Raw genomic sequence first — 18,285 nt, forward strand, 5'->3', positions numbered from 1 at the left:
CGTGAGGAGATAGGTGAAGCCCTGCGAAGGGGGCAGCGGACCAACCAGGTCGACGTGAACGTGGTCGAACCTCCACTCCGGAACAAAGGGGGCCCTGGTGTGACGGTGCACCTTAGCCCGCTGGCAGGCCACACACGCGTCGACCCCCGCCCTCACGTCCTTCTTCAGCCCTTGCCACACAAACTTCTGAGAAACCAACCTAACGGTCGGCTTTCTGCCAGGGTGGGAGAGATTGTGCACCGCCTCGAAAACGCCCCGCCTCCAGTCAGCAGGAACCAGCGGTCGAGGTTGGCCAGTAGAGAGGTCACACCACAGTCTGACACCCGAGTCACTGACCGCGACCTCCTCCAGGTGCAACCCGGTGTCGGAGGCCCTGAGGGCCTAGATCACGCGGTCCGAGGCCTGGTCCGCGCTCATGCCGGCGTAGTCGACGCCCAACTGGACCGCCCCTACAACCGCCCTGGAGAGGCAGTCCACGTTGTCCTTACCGGCGACGTGTTGGACGTCGGTGGTGTACTACTAACAACTGGCGCTGCTGGCGCTGCTGGCGCTGCTGGCGGGCAGACCACGGTTCAGCCACTTTAGACATGGAGAACGTGAGGGGTTTGTGGTCCACGAAAGCCGTAAACTCCCGACCCTCCAGGAGGAAACGGAAGTGGCGGATTGCCAGGAAGAGGGCCAGGAGTTCCCTGTCAAACGCACTGTATTTACGCTCTCTGGGGGTCAACTGGCGGCTGAAAAAGGCGAGCGGCTGCCAGGCGCCGCCGACCCACTGCTCATGCACTGCGCCGACGGCGTAATCCGACGCGTCGGTTGTGACTGCCACTGGGGCCCCAGGTGCCGGGTGAGCCAGCAGAGCCGCCTGGCTCAGGGCAGCCTTGGTGGCCTCGAACGCGGCCTCCCTCTCGGCCGTCCAGTCGATGGCCTGGTTGGCAGACTTGCCTTTGAGAGCCTCATACAGCAGGCGCATGGTGTGGGCTGCCCGGCGGATGAACCGGTGATAAAAGGTCACCATCCCGAGAAATTCTCGGAGCGGTATCCGGCGGTATCCGGCCGGGGAAAAGCAGCAACGGCCTCCACCTTCGACGGAAGGGGGGCGGCCCCGTCCTTGTTGATGAGGTGCCCAAGGAAGTGGACTGAGGGCGACCTGAACTGGCACTTAGCCGGGTTCACGATGAGGCCGTGCTCGCTGAGCCGCGTGAAGAGCCCCCGGAGGTGCGCCAGGTGTTCCTCCTCCGAGGAGCTGGCAACGAGAATGTCGTCCAGGTAGACGAAAATGTAAGGCATGTCCCTGAGTGCCGAGTCCATCGGACGTTGGAAGGACTGAGCCGCATTCTTAAGTCCAAATGGCATGCGCAGAAACTCGAACAAGCCAAACGGCGTGACTACGGCCGTCTTAGGGACGTCGGCGGGATGCACGGGGACCTGGTGGTATCCGCGCACCAGGTCCACCTTGGAGAATATCGAGCCGGAGCGAGCCGGAGAGCCCCCTGCAGGCCGCCTCTCCAGAAACACACGCGATCGTGGAGAAAGTCAGCGCGTCAACAAGGCGGCCGTTCTTGACGTCCACCAGCAAACCGTGCGCGCACAAAAAAATCAGCGCCGACGAGGGGGAAAGATATGTCTGACCCCCAAAACACAAGTCCACGGTCCTCGTGCCGTAGGAGCGGATAGGGGTGTTGTCTGCAGACGTCAGTGGCGGCCCCTGGGAACCACCGGCGGTGTCGTCCGCCGTAGCCGGCAGCACACTCCTCTGTGCGCCGGTGTCGCAGAGGAACTTGAGTCCAGAGATGGCGTCTCGGACAAACAACAGCCGGTTCGTCGTGCCTGCGCTCACGGCTGCTACTGAGCGCAGGCTCTGGCGTTTCCCGCCGCATAGGTACAGGGGGGACGGCACTTGCTCGCCTTAGCGCCAAAGCGTGCATGGTAATAGCACATACCAGAGCCGCCGCCGCCGTCAGCAGCAGTGAGTCCCTTCTTGGTCGGCGTGTCGCCACCCGCAGGTGCATAGCTGCGTGTCAGGGCCAGCACCTCCGGGGTGCAACGTTGAGCAGCCAGGAAAAAACGATCAGCCTCCTCGGCCAGGGCGCGGGGCTCCGTAATAACAGTGTTGGCCAGAGCTGTCTGAACGCGAGGAGGCATGTGGCAGAGGAACAGCTCAACAAAAAGAAAGTTGGGCTCCTCTGCACCCAGCAGGTTCAACATCACCTCCATCAGCTCGGAAGGTTTGCTGTCCCCAAGTCCCTGGATTGCAAACAGCCGTCTGGCCCGTTCTGCCCGCGACAGCTCGAAGGTCTTGAGGAGGTAAGCTTTAAAAGCTTCATATCTATTCTGGGCTGGAGGGGTGGTGATGAAGCTCACCGACCTGGCCGCGGTGGAACTCCCCAGCGCCGAGACAACGTGGTAATAGCGCGCATCGTCGTCTGTGACGTCGTCTGTGACGTCGCAGAGCGCAAACTGCGCCTCGGTCTGGGCGAACCATGCCGCCGCTGATGTCTCCCAAAACTCTGGCAACTTCAGAAAAGTAGCGTTGTTTGCCATGTTCGGTTCAGTCTCTGAGTCTTCAGCGGGACTGACGTCGGGGTCACCAGTGTGGTGCCGAAGAACGGGAGTCGGAGGCGGAGTATGAATGTTGAAAATACTTAGCCCATGCAAAGATCATACTTGTAGACAAATAATAATAACATAAAAAAATAACGTTCTTACCGCTGACTCGTGTGCAGTTGCCGGGTCCGTGCTGTTGGTACTGATCCTTTTATAAGGGTAAGTGTCGATACAAAACCTCATCTTAACTGTCCCTCGCTGTGGAAACAGCCACCGCTGCTGAACAATGGCTGGAGCTCCAGCCGGCGTAGCTGGCTGGTTGTGGGCGTGGTTTCAGCAGCGGAGGCTGAACCTATGGAAATGAGCGCCTAGGGTGACGTCACTCAGAATGGCTCAAAAAAAGGTCACGTGACACTGGAAGACTCAGTCAGGGGGGGGGAGCAGACCCTGCAGAATTCCATGGTATTTTATCTTCCCTGTGCTGGCAGGGTGAGGGGAGACTACTTTATATATGTTAAAACAAGAAAAAACGTGTTTTTCATAATAGGTCCCCTTTAAGGTCCCTAAGACATGCCTGAAACCACATGAATGGACTACAAAATCTAGACGACATCTACAAAATAATCTAAAATGCATCTAAAAGTCGACTGAGAAGAATCTTTCTTCATGGAGGCTGCAACTAAATTTAGTTTTGACTGTTTAGTCTGGCATATTGAAATGATTTGTTTTAATTTCCAGGTAATGCTAACACGCTGACAGTGGACGGCTCCGATACTCACACCCTGCTGTCAAACCTGACACCTGGGGTCACTTATGAGGTCACCATCGTTGCCATCAAAGGTCAGAGAGAGAGTGAGCCAGGATCAGACAGTGTCACCACAGGTAACCTGCATCATAAAACACACACACACACACACACACACACACACACACACACACACACACACACACACACACACACACACACATACATTTATCTCCTTAAAGCAAACATCTTTATCCATGTTGCCCGGAACGGTTTGATATACTGCCAGGATTTCTTGCTGTGTGGTGAAACAGAAGTTGTCATGCAGGCAGCATATAACATAATTTGATGCAACAGCAATTAGGTCCACACAATTTTGGAAAAGAATATGTGATTTTTTCCCCCCACAATATTGCAATTGCAATTTAATATACAATTTGTTTTCCTTGTTCAATAAAACCCTCCATATGTTAATAATAACACAATAGTATCCATCCATCGTCCGCCGCTTATCCGTTCTCGGGTCGCAGGGGCAGTAGTCTCAACAGAGATGCCCAGATTTCCTTCACCCCAGACACTTCCTCCAGCTCTTCTTCCAGCTCTTCCTCCAGTTCTTCCTCCATCTCTTCCGAGGGGAGTCCGAGGCGTTCCCAGGCCAGCCGAGAGACATAGTCTCTCCAGCGTGTCCTGGGTATTCCCCAGGCTCTCCTCCCGGAAGGACATGCCTGGAACACCTCCCTAGGGAGGAGGTACATGCCTGGAACACCTCCCTAGGGAGGAGGGACATGCCTGGAACACCTCCCTAGGGAAGAGGGACATGCCTGGAACACCTCCCTGGGAGGAGGGACATGCCTGGAACTCCTCCCTAGGGAGGAGGGACATGCCTGGAACACCTCCCTAGGGAGGTGAGACATGCCTGGAACACCTCCCTAGAGAGGCGTCCAGGAAGATCCGGTACAGATGCCTAAGCCACCTCAGCTGACTCCTCTCAATGTGAAGGAGCAGCGGCTCGACTCCGAGCTCCTCCCGGGTGACCGAACTCCTCAACTTATCTCTAAGGGAGCGTCCAGCCACCCTACGGAGGAAACTCATCTCTAAGGGAGCGTCCAGCCACCCTGCGGAGGAAACTCATCTCGGCCGCTTGTATCCGCGATCTCGTCCTTTCGGTCACTACCCAAAGTTCATGACCATAGGTGAGGGTAGGTGCGTAGATCGACCGGTAAATCGAGAGCTTCGCCTTTTGACTCAGCTCCTTCTTCACCACGACGGTCCGGTACATCGACCGCATAACTGCGGTCAATGTACAACACAATAATATATACATTTAATATAAGTTGTTGTTTTTCCAAAGACTAGGTATCTTAGTTTCAAGGTTTGATTATTTACTTTATTCAATAAATACACAGAATAATAATTATATAACTAATGTTTTTTTGAAAAGAAGGTTTTAACCAGATTAGTCACACCACCAACCAACAGATCTACTACCTCAAAGACATAATGTTAAATAATAAATTACAGGCAAGGTGGTTCATCTTGGCTGCCATTCTGGGGCTTGAACCTGGGTCCTCCAGACCTAAGCCCACCTCTGTAGACTACCACTAGACTACCACCCATACAACTGTTTTATTTACAGCATGTTACCAGAAACAAACAAACAAACAGTTTGTAGAATTACTCCGTGAAGTAGCAACATTAGCACGGCTTGCTCTGAACGCCTCACATTGCATTTTCGTTTTGTAAAAACCCAAATAAGCCTACAGTGTGGATGTACTGTTCCCCTTCAAGACTAATTTCCTCCTATTGATCCAGCTTCACACTGTTATGTCCAGCCCAGAGATTGTAGAAAACAGGATAGCCAGAGGCTATTGTGCAACAGAGATGTAGCATGAAAAGTCGATGCAGTCAGTGCTCTGCTCATGCGCACTCTCGTGTCATGTGATGACAAAATCGCATTTTATGATATCAAGATATTATCAGAAATGTGATTAATTGTTCAGGCCTAACAACAATTATACAATTTTCTAGTTCACGATAATTTATCTGTAATGTTATTAGAGTATAGTTGAGTATTTTTACAGCTACAAAGTAAAAGTGTTCTATTTACAGTTGCACAGAAACTGTACAGTTGTTATAGCATAGAGTCACACACAAAAACAACATATTTGGTTAAAAGTGAATTATGACAAAAAAATGTACCTCCCATTGCTGCTCTGACGGTCCAGTCCATATTCAGTCCACACTCAGTCCAAAATTTACAAAACTAGGTAATTTACAAATCTTACAAATCTTGTACAAACCTTACAAATCTTGCTAAGAAAGCTAAGATTCTTGTGATTCCAGCAATAAACGATTTCAGGTTATAATCATAGCAGCTGGTACATATCGACACTACAAAAAAAACAAACAAAGATTTGGGCAGATGACGCAACTTACCGATGATGCCTCATACAACACCTCCAGGCAAAAATATTCCCACAAAAATGGTCTGGTTACAGTCAGAAAGGTCCAGTAGATCCAATCCAGTAAAGCAGTGGTTCCCAAACTTTTTTTTGCCAGGCCACCCTTTTGTACATAACAGAATTTTCAAACTGAGATTACTAAATTCTAGTAGCAGTTACAGTGATTCTGACAGTCAAAGTGTTACCTTTCAAAAGAGATCAAAAACATACATCTACTTCAAACGGTTCAAGAACAGCTTTCAATTTACTTTGGGTTTGCCTTGGATAGGCGTTTTGGGCGACTTTTACAGGATATAATGTTACACAGTTCCTTATAAAAACATTGAGATTTTAAAGGAAACAAGGATGTGAAAACTTTTTTGAAAATTACATATGGTTTCTCTGTGGTATTTTGACCAAAAGTAAATATTCTTTATTTTGTGTGTGTGTGTGTGTGTGTGTGTGTGTGTGTGTGTGTGTGTGTGTGTGTGTGTGTGTGTGTGTGTGTGTGTGTGTGTGTGTGTGTGTGTGTGTGTGTGTGTGTGTGTGTGTGTGTGTCTATTTGACAGCTCTGGACAAACCCCGCGGTCTGACTGCAGTCAACATCACAGACACTGAAGCGTTGCTGCTCTGGCAACCTGCCATCGCTACGGTCGACGGTTATGTCATCACATACAGTGCAGATTCTGGTGTGTTCACATGCATGCACGCATCCCAGCTTTACAGATGAACATCTGTACCTTGCATCATAGAAACAAGCAAAGAATAATAATTTAACCTGGATAACCACTGCATTTTTGTTTTCTCCCCCCTTTTCCCGGTGTGTCAGACTATCTCTCATTAGTCACCACAAACATCATCCCACTGGCGTGAAAAACATCCCATATCAGTCCCTAAAAACATCAGAAAAAATGTGATGAACTTTGGCCAAGAGCCTTTACATCTGTCACCATAACAAGAAATCATGGTTCAATGTCTCAATTGATCTTTATCGAAGCAGGAAGATACTTTTAAATTAGCATACAAACAAGATGGTAGTACAGAGGGTTACACTAGTCCCCTCATTTCAAAACATCTTGACAAATCAAAAACATATGCAAAGACCCCTTTTCTTGATTATTCATCTGCAGATAACCCAATTCAACCTGATTTACTATTAGCTCAAATGATCGAGTTAAAAACTAATCCTAATATTTTTTATTGGTATTCTTCTTTTCTTACAAATAGGCTTCTGCTTTGGGTTATATATCTCAGACTTCACCACCAGTGTGTCAAATAACCCACTCTGCTACTGACCCGTGAAGACTGAGATCCTATTTCGGAAAACTAACTGTCAACTACCTTCAGGGAAGATCCATAATACAGATATCAATTAAGTTCAAGCCTATAAATATTTGAGTGTCCCGATAGATGAAAATCTTAGAGGGACATAGAATTTGCAAAAAGATCAACATATTTATTTTTTTTAGTAGACTGAAATCCTTTGGAACAAGTAGACAAAATAGTTTTGTACTTTTCAAATCAGTCACTTTATGACGTCACTCTATGACGTAGAGGGGATGCCCAGGGAATTCCCTGTGTTTGACGGAATGGGAGAATGGTTAAAACAATGAATTTAAATATCGCCTGTCTCCACTTCCTGGTTCAAAAGCAATTAAAAATGATATTTTGTGGCTGGACGACGCTTTGGTTAAGGTCTGGTTAGGTTAATGCATCACTAATGATTGGTTAGAATTAGAAACCCTTGTGGTTTTTGCTAAAAATAATAATTTCACATCACTTACAGTACGCCACCTCCGTTGTCATGGCGGCAGCAAACAATATGGTTAAATACTCAAATTTACGTTAAATACTAGAAAACAAGGTTAAATACTCGCCGTCGAAATACTGTTAAAAATCATCAAAACACCATTAAAACACTCTTAAAACAGCGTTAAAAACATGCTTTTACAAACTGACAGTAACAAACAGTAACTTGCGTGTCAAAAAATCATAACTTAGCCACTATAATAAAGAATAATATATACATAATAATAATGTAATAATCCGTGTATATATCACGACAACGGATCCCATTTACTTCGTATAGGTACAATATCCGTGGTGCTCACACGGAATTATACCATTTCCGTGTTGGTGCCACGGAAAATAGTGGTGAGAGGTCGTGGGCATTTCACGGATTTTTGTGAGATCAAGTTTAATTATTACATAAACACAACATAAACAATGGCAGGTAAAAACTCCCCCTCTGCAGTTGATGGTACAGATACAACTAAACAGGCCACAACATGACATCACATTCCCGCCTCCAAGTTTCCAAAATGTTTAGTTTTTTGTCTTCAATCACTGCTTCCCTTGTTTCTTTCTCATTTATCTGATTATCTTTTTCAGGGGCCTGACCTGTAGGCTAGGACTGATATTACTTTTCAGAAAAGTACATTTATCTATTTTCTTTTTACTTGAGTAATACTTTCAATGTAAAATTCTTACAATAATGGCGCTGCAAATTGTGGCATTAGTGGGTTTTTTTTGGAAAAGGTTGTGTATTTTTCTCCTCCTGCATCTCTTTGTGTACCAACTTTCCATGTGTCTGTCTCTTAGTGGCTCCAGTGATGGAGCGTGTTTCAGGAAACGTGGTGGAGTTTGAGATGAACTCTTTGACCCCGGCGACCCACTACACTGTGAAAGTTTATGCAGTGAGGGACTTGGCAAAGAGTGCAGCCACTACGACGGAGTTCACAACAGGTCTGCTTCTTTCCTGAAATGTGAATGGTTAGCTTGAGTTAGCCACACTAGATCTTTGATGCCTATTCACTGGGTAAACAACTAAACAAATAAGAAAAGTTTTTGGAACTATTGCAGTCCATCAGACCTTTCATTGGAAATGTTGTGTCTGTCAAAAGAATGACTTTAGTCCATTTAAAACAAACAAAAATTTCCAGAGTCATTGTTACACTTCGTCCAGTTTGTTCTGTCCAGTGTGAACACAAAATCCCTTTTGAGTTTGACAAAAAATCTTACTACAAATCAGCTGCATTGTTGGGATGCAGACTTCTATTCCAGGCTATTGACCACTGAAATACAAGTCTGTGTGAAATATAAAATTTCACAAAAATGTGTTCATACATTTAGCTAGAAAAATAAAGATATAAAATGAACATTATTTCAAATGCTGTGATGTTTTTTTAGACGTGGACGCCCCGCAGGACCTGGCAGCCAGCAACATTCAGACAGAAAATGCCCTGCTCACCTGGAAGCCTCCTCGCGCTGATATCACCGGGTACATCCTCAGCTTCGAGTCGGCAGGCGGTGCCATCCGGGTCAGGACACATCACAACTCAGTCATACATCTCTGTACACCCAATCTTGTATGATGTTGTATTTAACTGGTCAGCCATGCAGCATGAAATCAGCATGATCCTTCCTCTGTCAGGAGGTGGTCCTGAGTCCCACTGCAGTGTCGTACAACATGGCCCAGCTCAGCGCCTCCACAGAGTATGTAGTCCGGCTAAAGGCCCTGGCTGGTCCCAAGAGAAGCAGAGTCATCAAAACTGTTTTCACCACCAGTGAGTGGATTCAAGCATGTGACAGACTGCTTTCCTGCCAGGGATGTGTTTAAGAAGTCATTTTTCATGACAAGACTAGTGTTAAAAAAATTGTATTTAATTCAAAGTGTTTCCAATAAACATTAATAAACGTATCTATTTTACTGCATAATAGAAAAAAGTTTGAATATATTTTTAAAATGGACGGAACTCGACTTTTTTATCGTGTGTGTGTGTGTGTGTGTGTGTGTGTGTGTGTGTGTGTGTGTGTGTGTGTGTGTGTGTGTGTGTGTGTGTGTGTGTGTGTGTGTGTGTGTGTGTGTGTGTGTGTGTGTGTGTGTGTGTGTGTAGCTGGTGTGCTGTACAGACATCCCAGAGACTGCTCCCAGGCCCTACTGAACGGTGACACTTCGTCAGGGTTTTACACCGTCTACCTGGGGGGAGATGAGAGCCAGCCCCTGCAGGTCTTCTGCGACATGACCACCGATGGAGGTGGATGGATTGTAAGTTAACCTGAGGCCCATTCAGGAAGAACATTTAGCATTTTAGGGCTTGATTTCGTGAGATGGAGGTTGAAGTGAGACAAATTAAAACAATTTAAACTGCAGTTTTTTGTGAACTGTGTTATTTGTCTTTTGAAACCAATCTCTCCCTTTGTACTCAAAAATGCACATATCCAAAATCAATAAAGCTTGATTAAAGCACAATCATAGATCAGTACTTGCAATTTAATGAAATAGACTAATCATAAAGTAATGAGAATATTTATTGCACAGCAACACACGTGCAGCAGCCAAAGTTTCAAATGACATTCAGAGAAAAGAACGCTGATGCCGTGATCATGTAAATAATAACATGAGATCAATGTTTGCCACCTCATTAAAGCATGAGAAGATTTAACAGATTTACATATAATTTATTTAAGTAATGAGCTGCAGGTACAATCTAATGGAGCATTTAAGAAAGTTTAAATCAGCTTTTTTTAAAGTATTTCCTTTAAATTAAAACAACCATTCTGAGCTTATTGTTGAGGTCTAAGTTTATTTTCTGTCCAGGCTAAAAAAAAAAAAGTTTATAAAAATGTAAAAACAAAAAGAGTTTAGTTGTCTATATTGAAATAGAAACAGCAAAATAAGTCTTTAAAGCAGCAATATGTAACTTTTCCACCTTAATCTAATATTTCATCATCATCATTGTGATGGAACATCAACTTCCAACAGGTTTAATGAACCTCTGTCATGGTCTGAGGGGTCTGTATCTCCTTCACTGGCACTATGTAACTTTGAGGTGGATGGTAGGAACCCTTCCTCACTACTGGTAAAGCACTACCGTTTTTGTCCAAAGGAGCCGCCAAACTCAACAAAAGCTGAAAGTTACATTGTGCTGCTTTAAACTATTGTGCTGAACAAATCAGGCTGAATTATAGTCACAGATTACTATTGCAGCTTCCCATTTTTTTTTTTTCAAAACAAAAATCTAAAGGTTTTACTGTAAGGGTATGAGATTCTTCATTTGCTCTTGGTTTCTGGTTGTCCTTGCAGGTTTTCCTCCGACGTCAAAGTGGCCGACTGGAGTTTTTCCGCAACTGGAAGAATTACACAGCCGGCTTCGGAGACATGAATGATGAATTCTGGCTTGGTAATTTCTTGACACACACATCCGCATCATAAACCATCATAGTCAGCTTAAGATAAAGGCTACTTATTTCAAACATTTTGTTGAGTGTTACTTTATTTGTATGTATTTTGTGGTTGAAAATTCAACGTTTAAACACAATTTTAAACAGAAACTGTGAATCAATGTCCATGATCAGATACATTTATTTCCACTTTTAGTGTCCTTTAATACTGTAAACATCCTACATGACAAACTAAAAAAAAAGACTGGAAGGATTGTTCTCCTGAGCTATCTCCTCTTCCGATCAGGTCTCTCCAACTTGCATAAGATTACAGCTGGAGGTCAATATGAGCTCCGAGTTGACCTGAGAGATAAGGGAGAGACGGCCTACGCTCAGTACGACAAGTTTTCTGTGTCTGAACCTCGGACCCGCTACAAAGTCCATGTAGGAGGGTACAGCGGGACAGCAGGTACAGCTCTGGCCTGCAACACAGCTGCTTCACTGTCACTCACAAGCACACACACATGACTTCAATATTGAGAAGTCAGCTCACATTTATCTGCTCTTATATACAGTGAACTGTACACACTGCAAAGGCAACTCCAGACTTTCTAAAGGAAGAAACAAAAACACTAGTTTTGCCCTGCTATAAGCATCCAGTACTGTAAGCCATAAGCGTTAAAGTAGACCAGTGTTTCCCAGTTCCATGCCCCTGCAGGTTTTAGCTGTTTCCATGCACAATTGAATAACATACATGGATCCACTTGTGAGGACATTAAAGACAAGCTGATAAATTAATCTGAATTAGCTTTGATGGAGCAGATAAAAATATCTAAAACAGGTAAGCAGTGCAGGTAAGCAGCACTCAAGAACCGGAGTTAGGTAACGCTAAAGGAGAGACCAATGGCGCTTTTGCACTAGTCCCGCCTCCGCCCGGCTTGGCTCGGTGCGGTCCCGTCTTGCACGTTTGCACTAGGGGCTAGAGCCGCTCCAAGCCGATACTATTTCTGTAACCATTCTGGCGAGGTTCTTTGCGGGCTGAGCCGGGACTATTTCTGACGTCACCACCCTCCGCACCTCTGATTGGTCGGGGGGCGGGGCCGTCAGACGTTTGAATCAGGAAGCGGGAGTCAGCGCGAGAGCGACCCGCGGCTTGCGGCGATTTTATTATAAAGCGCAAAACGTCTGTTTGGTGATCCAACTCTGAGGTAGAGATGTTCATAAACCTGGGGGCTGACGAGAGAATTAAAAAAGGGATGTAGACTGGCTGTTTTACTCTCAGCCGCTCGCAGCTCCAGCTGATTTCTCATCAGCGCCGACACGAACAAAGCGGTTGCGATATCGAGTACGTCACAGCAGCTTCACCCCAACCTGCCCACTTCTCACCTGGGGGGGGAAAAACAAACGGGTAGAGGCGGGTAGAGGCGGGTAAAGGCGTGACGAGCCGAGTCGGGCTCAGTAAGTCCTAGTGCAAACGTGCCAAAGACTGGGAGTACGTTGAACTTCAGATACAGGCTTTGGTTTACCCCAATATAGACTGGGTTTGTGCTTGTGTTGCAATACTTGTTCATAGGAGGGTAAAATACTGAGTATTTTTAGGGCCTTTATCTTGGGTTTATGCAAAGCTTAAAAGCTTATTTCAAGCCTTTGAGTGTTCATCTTTGCTACAAAATAATTATGGCAGGATTCTTTTATAATTTGTGTCAACTTTATTTTATGTCAATTGATTTATGTTTGATGAATTTGTAAGAGGAAAAATAAATAATTTTGGGATATTTTTGTCATTTAATTTAATCTAACAAGTTTGTTAAATTAAAGTCTGAGTCAGAATCCATTTAATCAGTGGGCAGTTAATAAAATATCTAAATAAACACTAGCTGTTCTCTACATACTGGGCTGAGCCCAGTGTAACTACAAGGTTTAGTCACAAATATAACACTTTATTTGTTCCTAATACAAACTGTTTTGTTTTTGTTTTGTTTTTTATGTCTGTTTTTGTAGGAGACTCCATGACCTACCACCACGGACGTCCGTTCTCCACATATGACCACGACAACGATATCGCTGTCACTAATTGTGCTCTGTCCTATAAGGGAGCCTTCTGGTATAAAAACTGCCACCGGGTCAACCTGATGGGACGATATGGAGATAATAGTCACAGCAAGGTGCAATATGGTTCATTCCAGCACAACACTTGAGGCACTCATGTCCTTTAAATGAGCACTGATGCTCAGATTACAGGCTCTCTGGATACATGAAGGGTCCTTGGTGGAGTTTCTTAAAGGCTAATCTATTCTGAGATCACCTCCTCTCCTAGCGCCTTACACACCTTTTAACTCTTCTATTGTAATAAAAAAATGTCAGATGTCAAATTTAAGGTAGATGTAGAATGTTAAACAACATAGGGTGTCGTGATTATCGAAAGTAAGTGATGTAGATTTAATGTATTTCTGTTGCAGAGGGATGCCTTTGGTACAGCCTGCCTTTATTCAATCTATTTCTTTTCCTGCATCATTCTCTCTTCAGGGAGTGAACTGGTTCCACTGGAAAGGCCACGAGCACTCGATTGAATTTGCCGAGATGAAAATTAGACCATCTAACTTCAGAAACCTGGAAGGAAGGAGGAAAAGATCATAAATCATCTTGAAAGCTCTAACACCATCACCACCACCAACAACAACCACCACCACCACCAACTGTGTCAGGACTCGTCACAAACCACCTCTATCTCCTAACACACACCTACCCTGCAGCAACCAAAGCCTCTACTGAGACCCTTCCAAAACCAATGCTCACCCCTCCCGCTTTTTGCCTGCAGTTCAGTCACTCTTCCCCTTTGTGCAAATGCTGTGCAAGTGCTGCAAGTGCTGAAACAGTCAAGCGTTTTACAAACTAGCTATGCCCATACTGATTCTACTCATACACCAAAGAGAGCCACTCCACCCCAGCTGATTCTGACCCTGTCTCTTGCCTTGCAGCATTTGCAGAGTGACATGAGTACAGGTTGGGCATTATGTTGTGTACAGTCATCGAAACAGTTTCCCATTTCACATACACACCACACTTGGGGTTTTACAGATATGGCTGTTTATAATACAGTACAAGGCCCTGTCAACGAACAAGGCCTTTTTGCTATGATTCAGTTGAATTATCAGAGAAATTCTATCCATTGCACTGAACTGTGCATTTAAATATTTGAAAAGAGATGTTGCAAATCTCTAAAAACTGTTTTGTGTGTGTGTGTGTGTGTGTGTGATGTGTATCTCTGTTTAACTTTGTTTTTCTAATGTTCCCTAATCTGTCTACCCTAACCTACCTCCCCACCACGTTCCAATGAACCAATATCGGATGTGATGAAGAGGTTTTAAAAAAAAGTTTATCGAAACGTTATTTGCCATTCCCCATCCACGTAGAGGGCAATGTTCCATTTCATCACATGAGTCCCTGAAGGCATCATGGTGATATCACAGTTTTGCGTTTTAATGAGCTAAGGAACAGAGAAAAGAAGATGTGTTTTGTTTTATGAATCCAAGGCAGGACCTATTAGTATATAATGACATGCGGTGGTTACATTCTTTTTTTTTTTCCTTTTTTATAAGTGTGAATACCGTTCATATACAGTATGTGGGACAATAGAATGTTTTGTGATGCTCGAAACATGAAATAAAAAGGCCAATTCAGATTTTAATTCAAGTGTTCATAGTAAGGTGTCTATGCTTTTGTTGATAAACAGTGTTTGGACAGGCCAAACTAGTTAGTCTTCTACCCCTCCATCCCCCACATCCCTCCTGCTACAGCAGGATACTAAACCACTGACTTTCTAAAGAATGCCTGTGTAAATTATGTTTGTTTTTATTGTTTTGTTTAGAAGTGGGTTACCAACAGGTGTGTCTCTGTAAACTGTATAACAATAAAACAGTTTGTTTGATTTAGAATCAAGTCAACATCGTACTTTCATTTGTTTGTTGAATTTTTCCAACTTTCAGCCACATCTCATGGTCCACATGTATTTCCATGATTCACCATGAAAATGAGTTTAAATCATTTTAAAAAACATAATTGAAACTTCTCTTCTCTTTTGACTTTTGCACTGAAAAAAAGAGAAGTTTTCTGTAATACAGATCACTGTTCATGATCAATTGAATGACATGAAAGGATGTTTTATCTCCGGACGTCAGTGCAGTGTCCCATTGAAACTCACGTGTAATACCCAAATGGTCCACATGAGGGAGACAGAGCTCCACAACAGCAGCGACACCTCTGTGACGGAGTACAATACACCGTGCACGTCGGTGATCAGAGATGATTGTAACAAAAACGTTTAGAAACTTGGGCTCAAACCATTTAAATGTTTCAATGTTGCGCTCAACGTTTAAAGCTCATTTGAAGATCCGTCCTGATATTTTCTTAACACACCCATTTTCAGGTCATCTTCAGTAAATTCTTGTAACTGAAATTTTCCCCCTGCCAACTAGGAAGTAGAGCTACCTCAATGTTGAAAAATACAGACAATTTGCCAAGTAGCCAGTTGTTTATGAATGTGAGAATAATTCTGAGTATCAGCTGTCTGCCAATGTCTAGTTTAAAGAAAAACATTCCTGAAGTTTGAGTTATGCATTTGTTTCTGGATCACGCTATTATATAACTTCAGACATTTCACAGACGACTACTCATGTTGAAACTTTTGCAGCCATTAGAAACTATAGTTACTCCAGAGAGATGGCAACTAGGGTTCAATGGGCACCAAGGTTTACCACAAACAGCTTAAATACCATTACTGAAGTTAGAACAAATCATCTTTTATTAAATCACAACTTCAGCACCCTGCTTTCATCTGGCTGTGGGGTGGGAGTGGTTTTCCCAGGTGGATGCCCACCGTCAGCCCAAACTCCTTGCTGTCGTGCTCCTTGTGTACTTCAGGCTTCAGCTGGAAAGCCTTGTCATCAAAGCAGTCCAAGGGAATGAAGGACAGAGGCTTCTCCTCCAGCAGACCTTGCAGGCGTGTGCGCCAACCCTCCAGCATGCAGCTGCGGGCCTCAGGAGTAGCACAAGAAGGAGCCCAGAAGACCTGAGGGGCCACAACCTGGAAGCCACATTAGTGCAGGATCCCATTCTGCACAGAATGGAACATGCAGGTTTAGTCATGTGATGATCTGCAGGAAGTCCAGAATATTTCACATTTGTACCTGCAGTGTGTGTGACGTTCATGTCTCCATTAATCCCAGTTGAGCGGAACATGGATGCAAGAGACCCAGTGGTGAAGGACAACATGGCCTTCTTGTCCTGCAAGGAGCAGAGTTCAGCACAGGGATACCAAAGCTAACTTAAACCCCAGTTCAACCCTTACCTTGAAGACTCCCTGGCTGTAGCGCTTCTCTTTTGAAAAGGCGAAGCCGCTTGTAAGCAGTGGTGTAGTGGTCCCTGAAGAAGTGGGTATACTCTCAATTTATGCCCCAATTTTTAAATAATTTTTAAACGGCCTGTCCAGCAAAGGATAAACGCCCTGTGTTATAAACAGTGACACGTAAGACTACTTCTGCATATTTAGTTTACCCAAAAATGGGCCAGTAGTATTTGCACATTGTCACTTAATTTCTGCTGCTTCACTTCAGGGAGTAAGGATCATTATGAAATTAACATTAGCCACAGAAGAGGTGCAGATTTTGCAATCAATACTGGCCCACAGACTATAGGGTGAGACAACTACATAATTATGCATTTTGAGTGAACTATTCCTTATTCCTTAGTCAATCCACACATGAACATTTAACATTTAACATTATTTAACATTATTTGTCAAGGAGCAGTTTGCAGATATTACTGGTCCTACACAGTAATATCAAATTAATGCATTAATATAACATATATTTAACATGAGGCAAACATGGTGTTTCAGTCAGATATTAGTTTATTCTTAACATTCAAATAATTCAACAATATATTCAAAACAGTGTTACAAAATAACAATATTTAGTTAACAATGAACACAAATATGTACATTTTACAACATATTCATGAAAACCACAGTGAAATAGTCTCTCAATTCAATGCTGGGTTTCTAAATAAGTGGTCACAGTTGGTTCAAGGCACTTCAGGTACTTAGGTAAGTAGTGTAATATATACTTATAAACTGTAAACATCAAATAACTGATTTTGAACACAAGATTTATTGTCAGTGCAGGTTTTTAAAACCCCTGGGGTCCGTTTCACAAAGCAGGTTTAGTGAAAATTCTGAGTCTGTTAACCCTGAAATGAGGGAAACTCTGAGTTTTCCGTTTCTCAAAGGGAGGTAACTCAAACCAGAAACTATTTATAGAAGAAATGTTCAAATTTGGACATATGTATATGGTACAGTATGTTGTCAGATGAATAGAAACACATTTCTTTCACTGAGCAACCGTGGTTTGATATAGCCAGAGAAAAAGGTTTAGAATGACTACCATATTAAAAATAGTTAAACAGTTTTCTAAAAAAAATAATATGGATAAATATGTCTTGTTGTAGGAAAGTCAACTTTGTCCTTTAATATGTAAGTACTGAAGATTGCCACCAGTATAGGCACTAGGGCTGTTCGATTTTGCCCAAAAATAAAATCCGATTTTCGATTACGATTACGATTATTTTGTGAATTGACAAAAGGCAAAGAAATGATTTCAAATATGCTGTTTTTTTATTGCCCCATTCATTTGCCCCGTTGGGCTTTAAGTGCAAACTTTGCTCTTATTAAACCAAAAATGAATGAATAAAGTGCAAAGCTCTGTAAAATAAGTTGAAAAAAAGTTTAAAAAAATATAATAAAATATAAAGTTTTATCTCTGAAAAAAATATCAGCAAATCAGCACTTGCAAACATACGGTAAGTTATATTTCCAATTAAATAAAACAAGACATTTTCTAATTAAACTAAACTGGGTCTTTGCATGCTAAATAATATTTGCAACCCATGAAGGAGGTAGAGGTGTGTAATGTCAGTCATCACATTTGCTATTCATATTTGCAAGTTTTTTGCAAAGAACACGAGCCGGTCTACCGCATCTGGCTTGAGGGATGCCCGGTGGCATGTTACAACGCCCCCTCCTACACTAAAGAGCCTCTCCGATGGGGCACTTGTCGCGAGAGGTATTTCCATCAATCATTAATATGGTATCAATCATTAATATGTGTGCAGACAAGGTGTAAAAAAAAAAAAAAAAAAAAAAAAGTGAAAAATCGATTTTACGAGTTTCACGTTTTAACATCGTTCTAATTACATAATCGCGATTACGATTTAAAATTGATTAATCGAACAGCCCTAATAGGCACCAAGGACCTTGAAACCACGGCAGTATAGGCACCAAGGACCTTGAAACCACGGCTCCAACTGCATTTTCATTAGCTGCCTTGACAATGAAGG

The 18,285-nt window shown here is 43.6% G+C and overlaps 1 protein-coding gene across 4 annotated transcripts in view; it reads left to right on the top strand.

The window, feature by feature from the left end:
• LOC133450816 (tenascin-like) overlaps positions 1 to 14,828 on the top strand; it is a 298,463-nt gene extending 283,635 nt beyond the window's left edge. For all 4 annotated transcript variants that reach the window (XM_061729719.1, XM_061729721.1, XM_061729718.1 and 1 more), the window contains 10 exons: positions 3,283 to 3,426; positions 6,300 to 6,419; positions 8,332 to 8,475; positions 8,920 to 9,050; positions 9,164 to 9,296; positions 9,627 to 9,778; positions 10,817 to 10,913; positions 11,201 to 11,362; positions 12,895 to 13,058; positions 13,420 to 14,828. In XM_061729719.1, the coding sequence (XP_061585703.1) occupies positions 3,283 to 3,426; positions 6,300 to 6,419; positions 8,332 to 8,475; positions 8,920 to 9,050; positions 9,164 to 9,296; positions 9,627 to 9,778; positions 10,817 to 10,913; positions 11,201 to 11,362; positions 12,895 to 13,058; positions 13,420 to 13,530 (1,358 nt within the window). In that variant the 3' untranslated portion in view covers positions 13,531 to 14,828. The remainder of the gene's footprint in view (positions 1 to 3,282; positions 3,427 to 6,299; positions 6,420 to 8,331; positions 8,476 to 8,919; positions 9,051 to 9,163; positions 9,297 to 9,626; positions 9,779 to 10,816; positions 10,914 to 11,200; positions 11,363 to 12,894; positions 13,059 to 13,419) is intronic.
• Positions 14,829 to 18,285: the final 3,457 nt, after the last annotated feature.

Source organism: Cololabis saira, chromosome 9 (assembly GCF_033807715.1).
Source record: "Cololabis saira isolate AMF1-May2022 chromosome 9, fColSai1.1, whole genome shotgun sequence".
Lineage (NCBI taxonomy): Eukaryota > Metazoa > Chordata > Actinopteri > Beloniformes > Belonidae > Cololabis > Cololabis saira.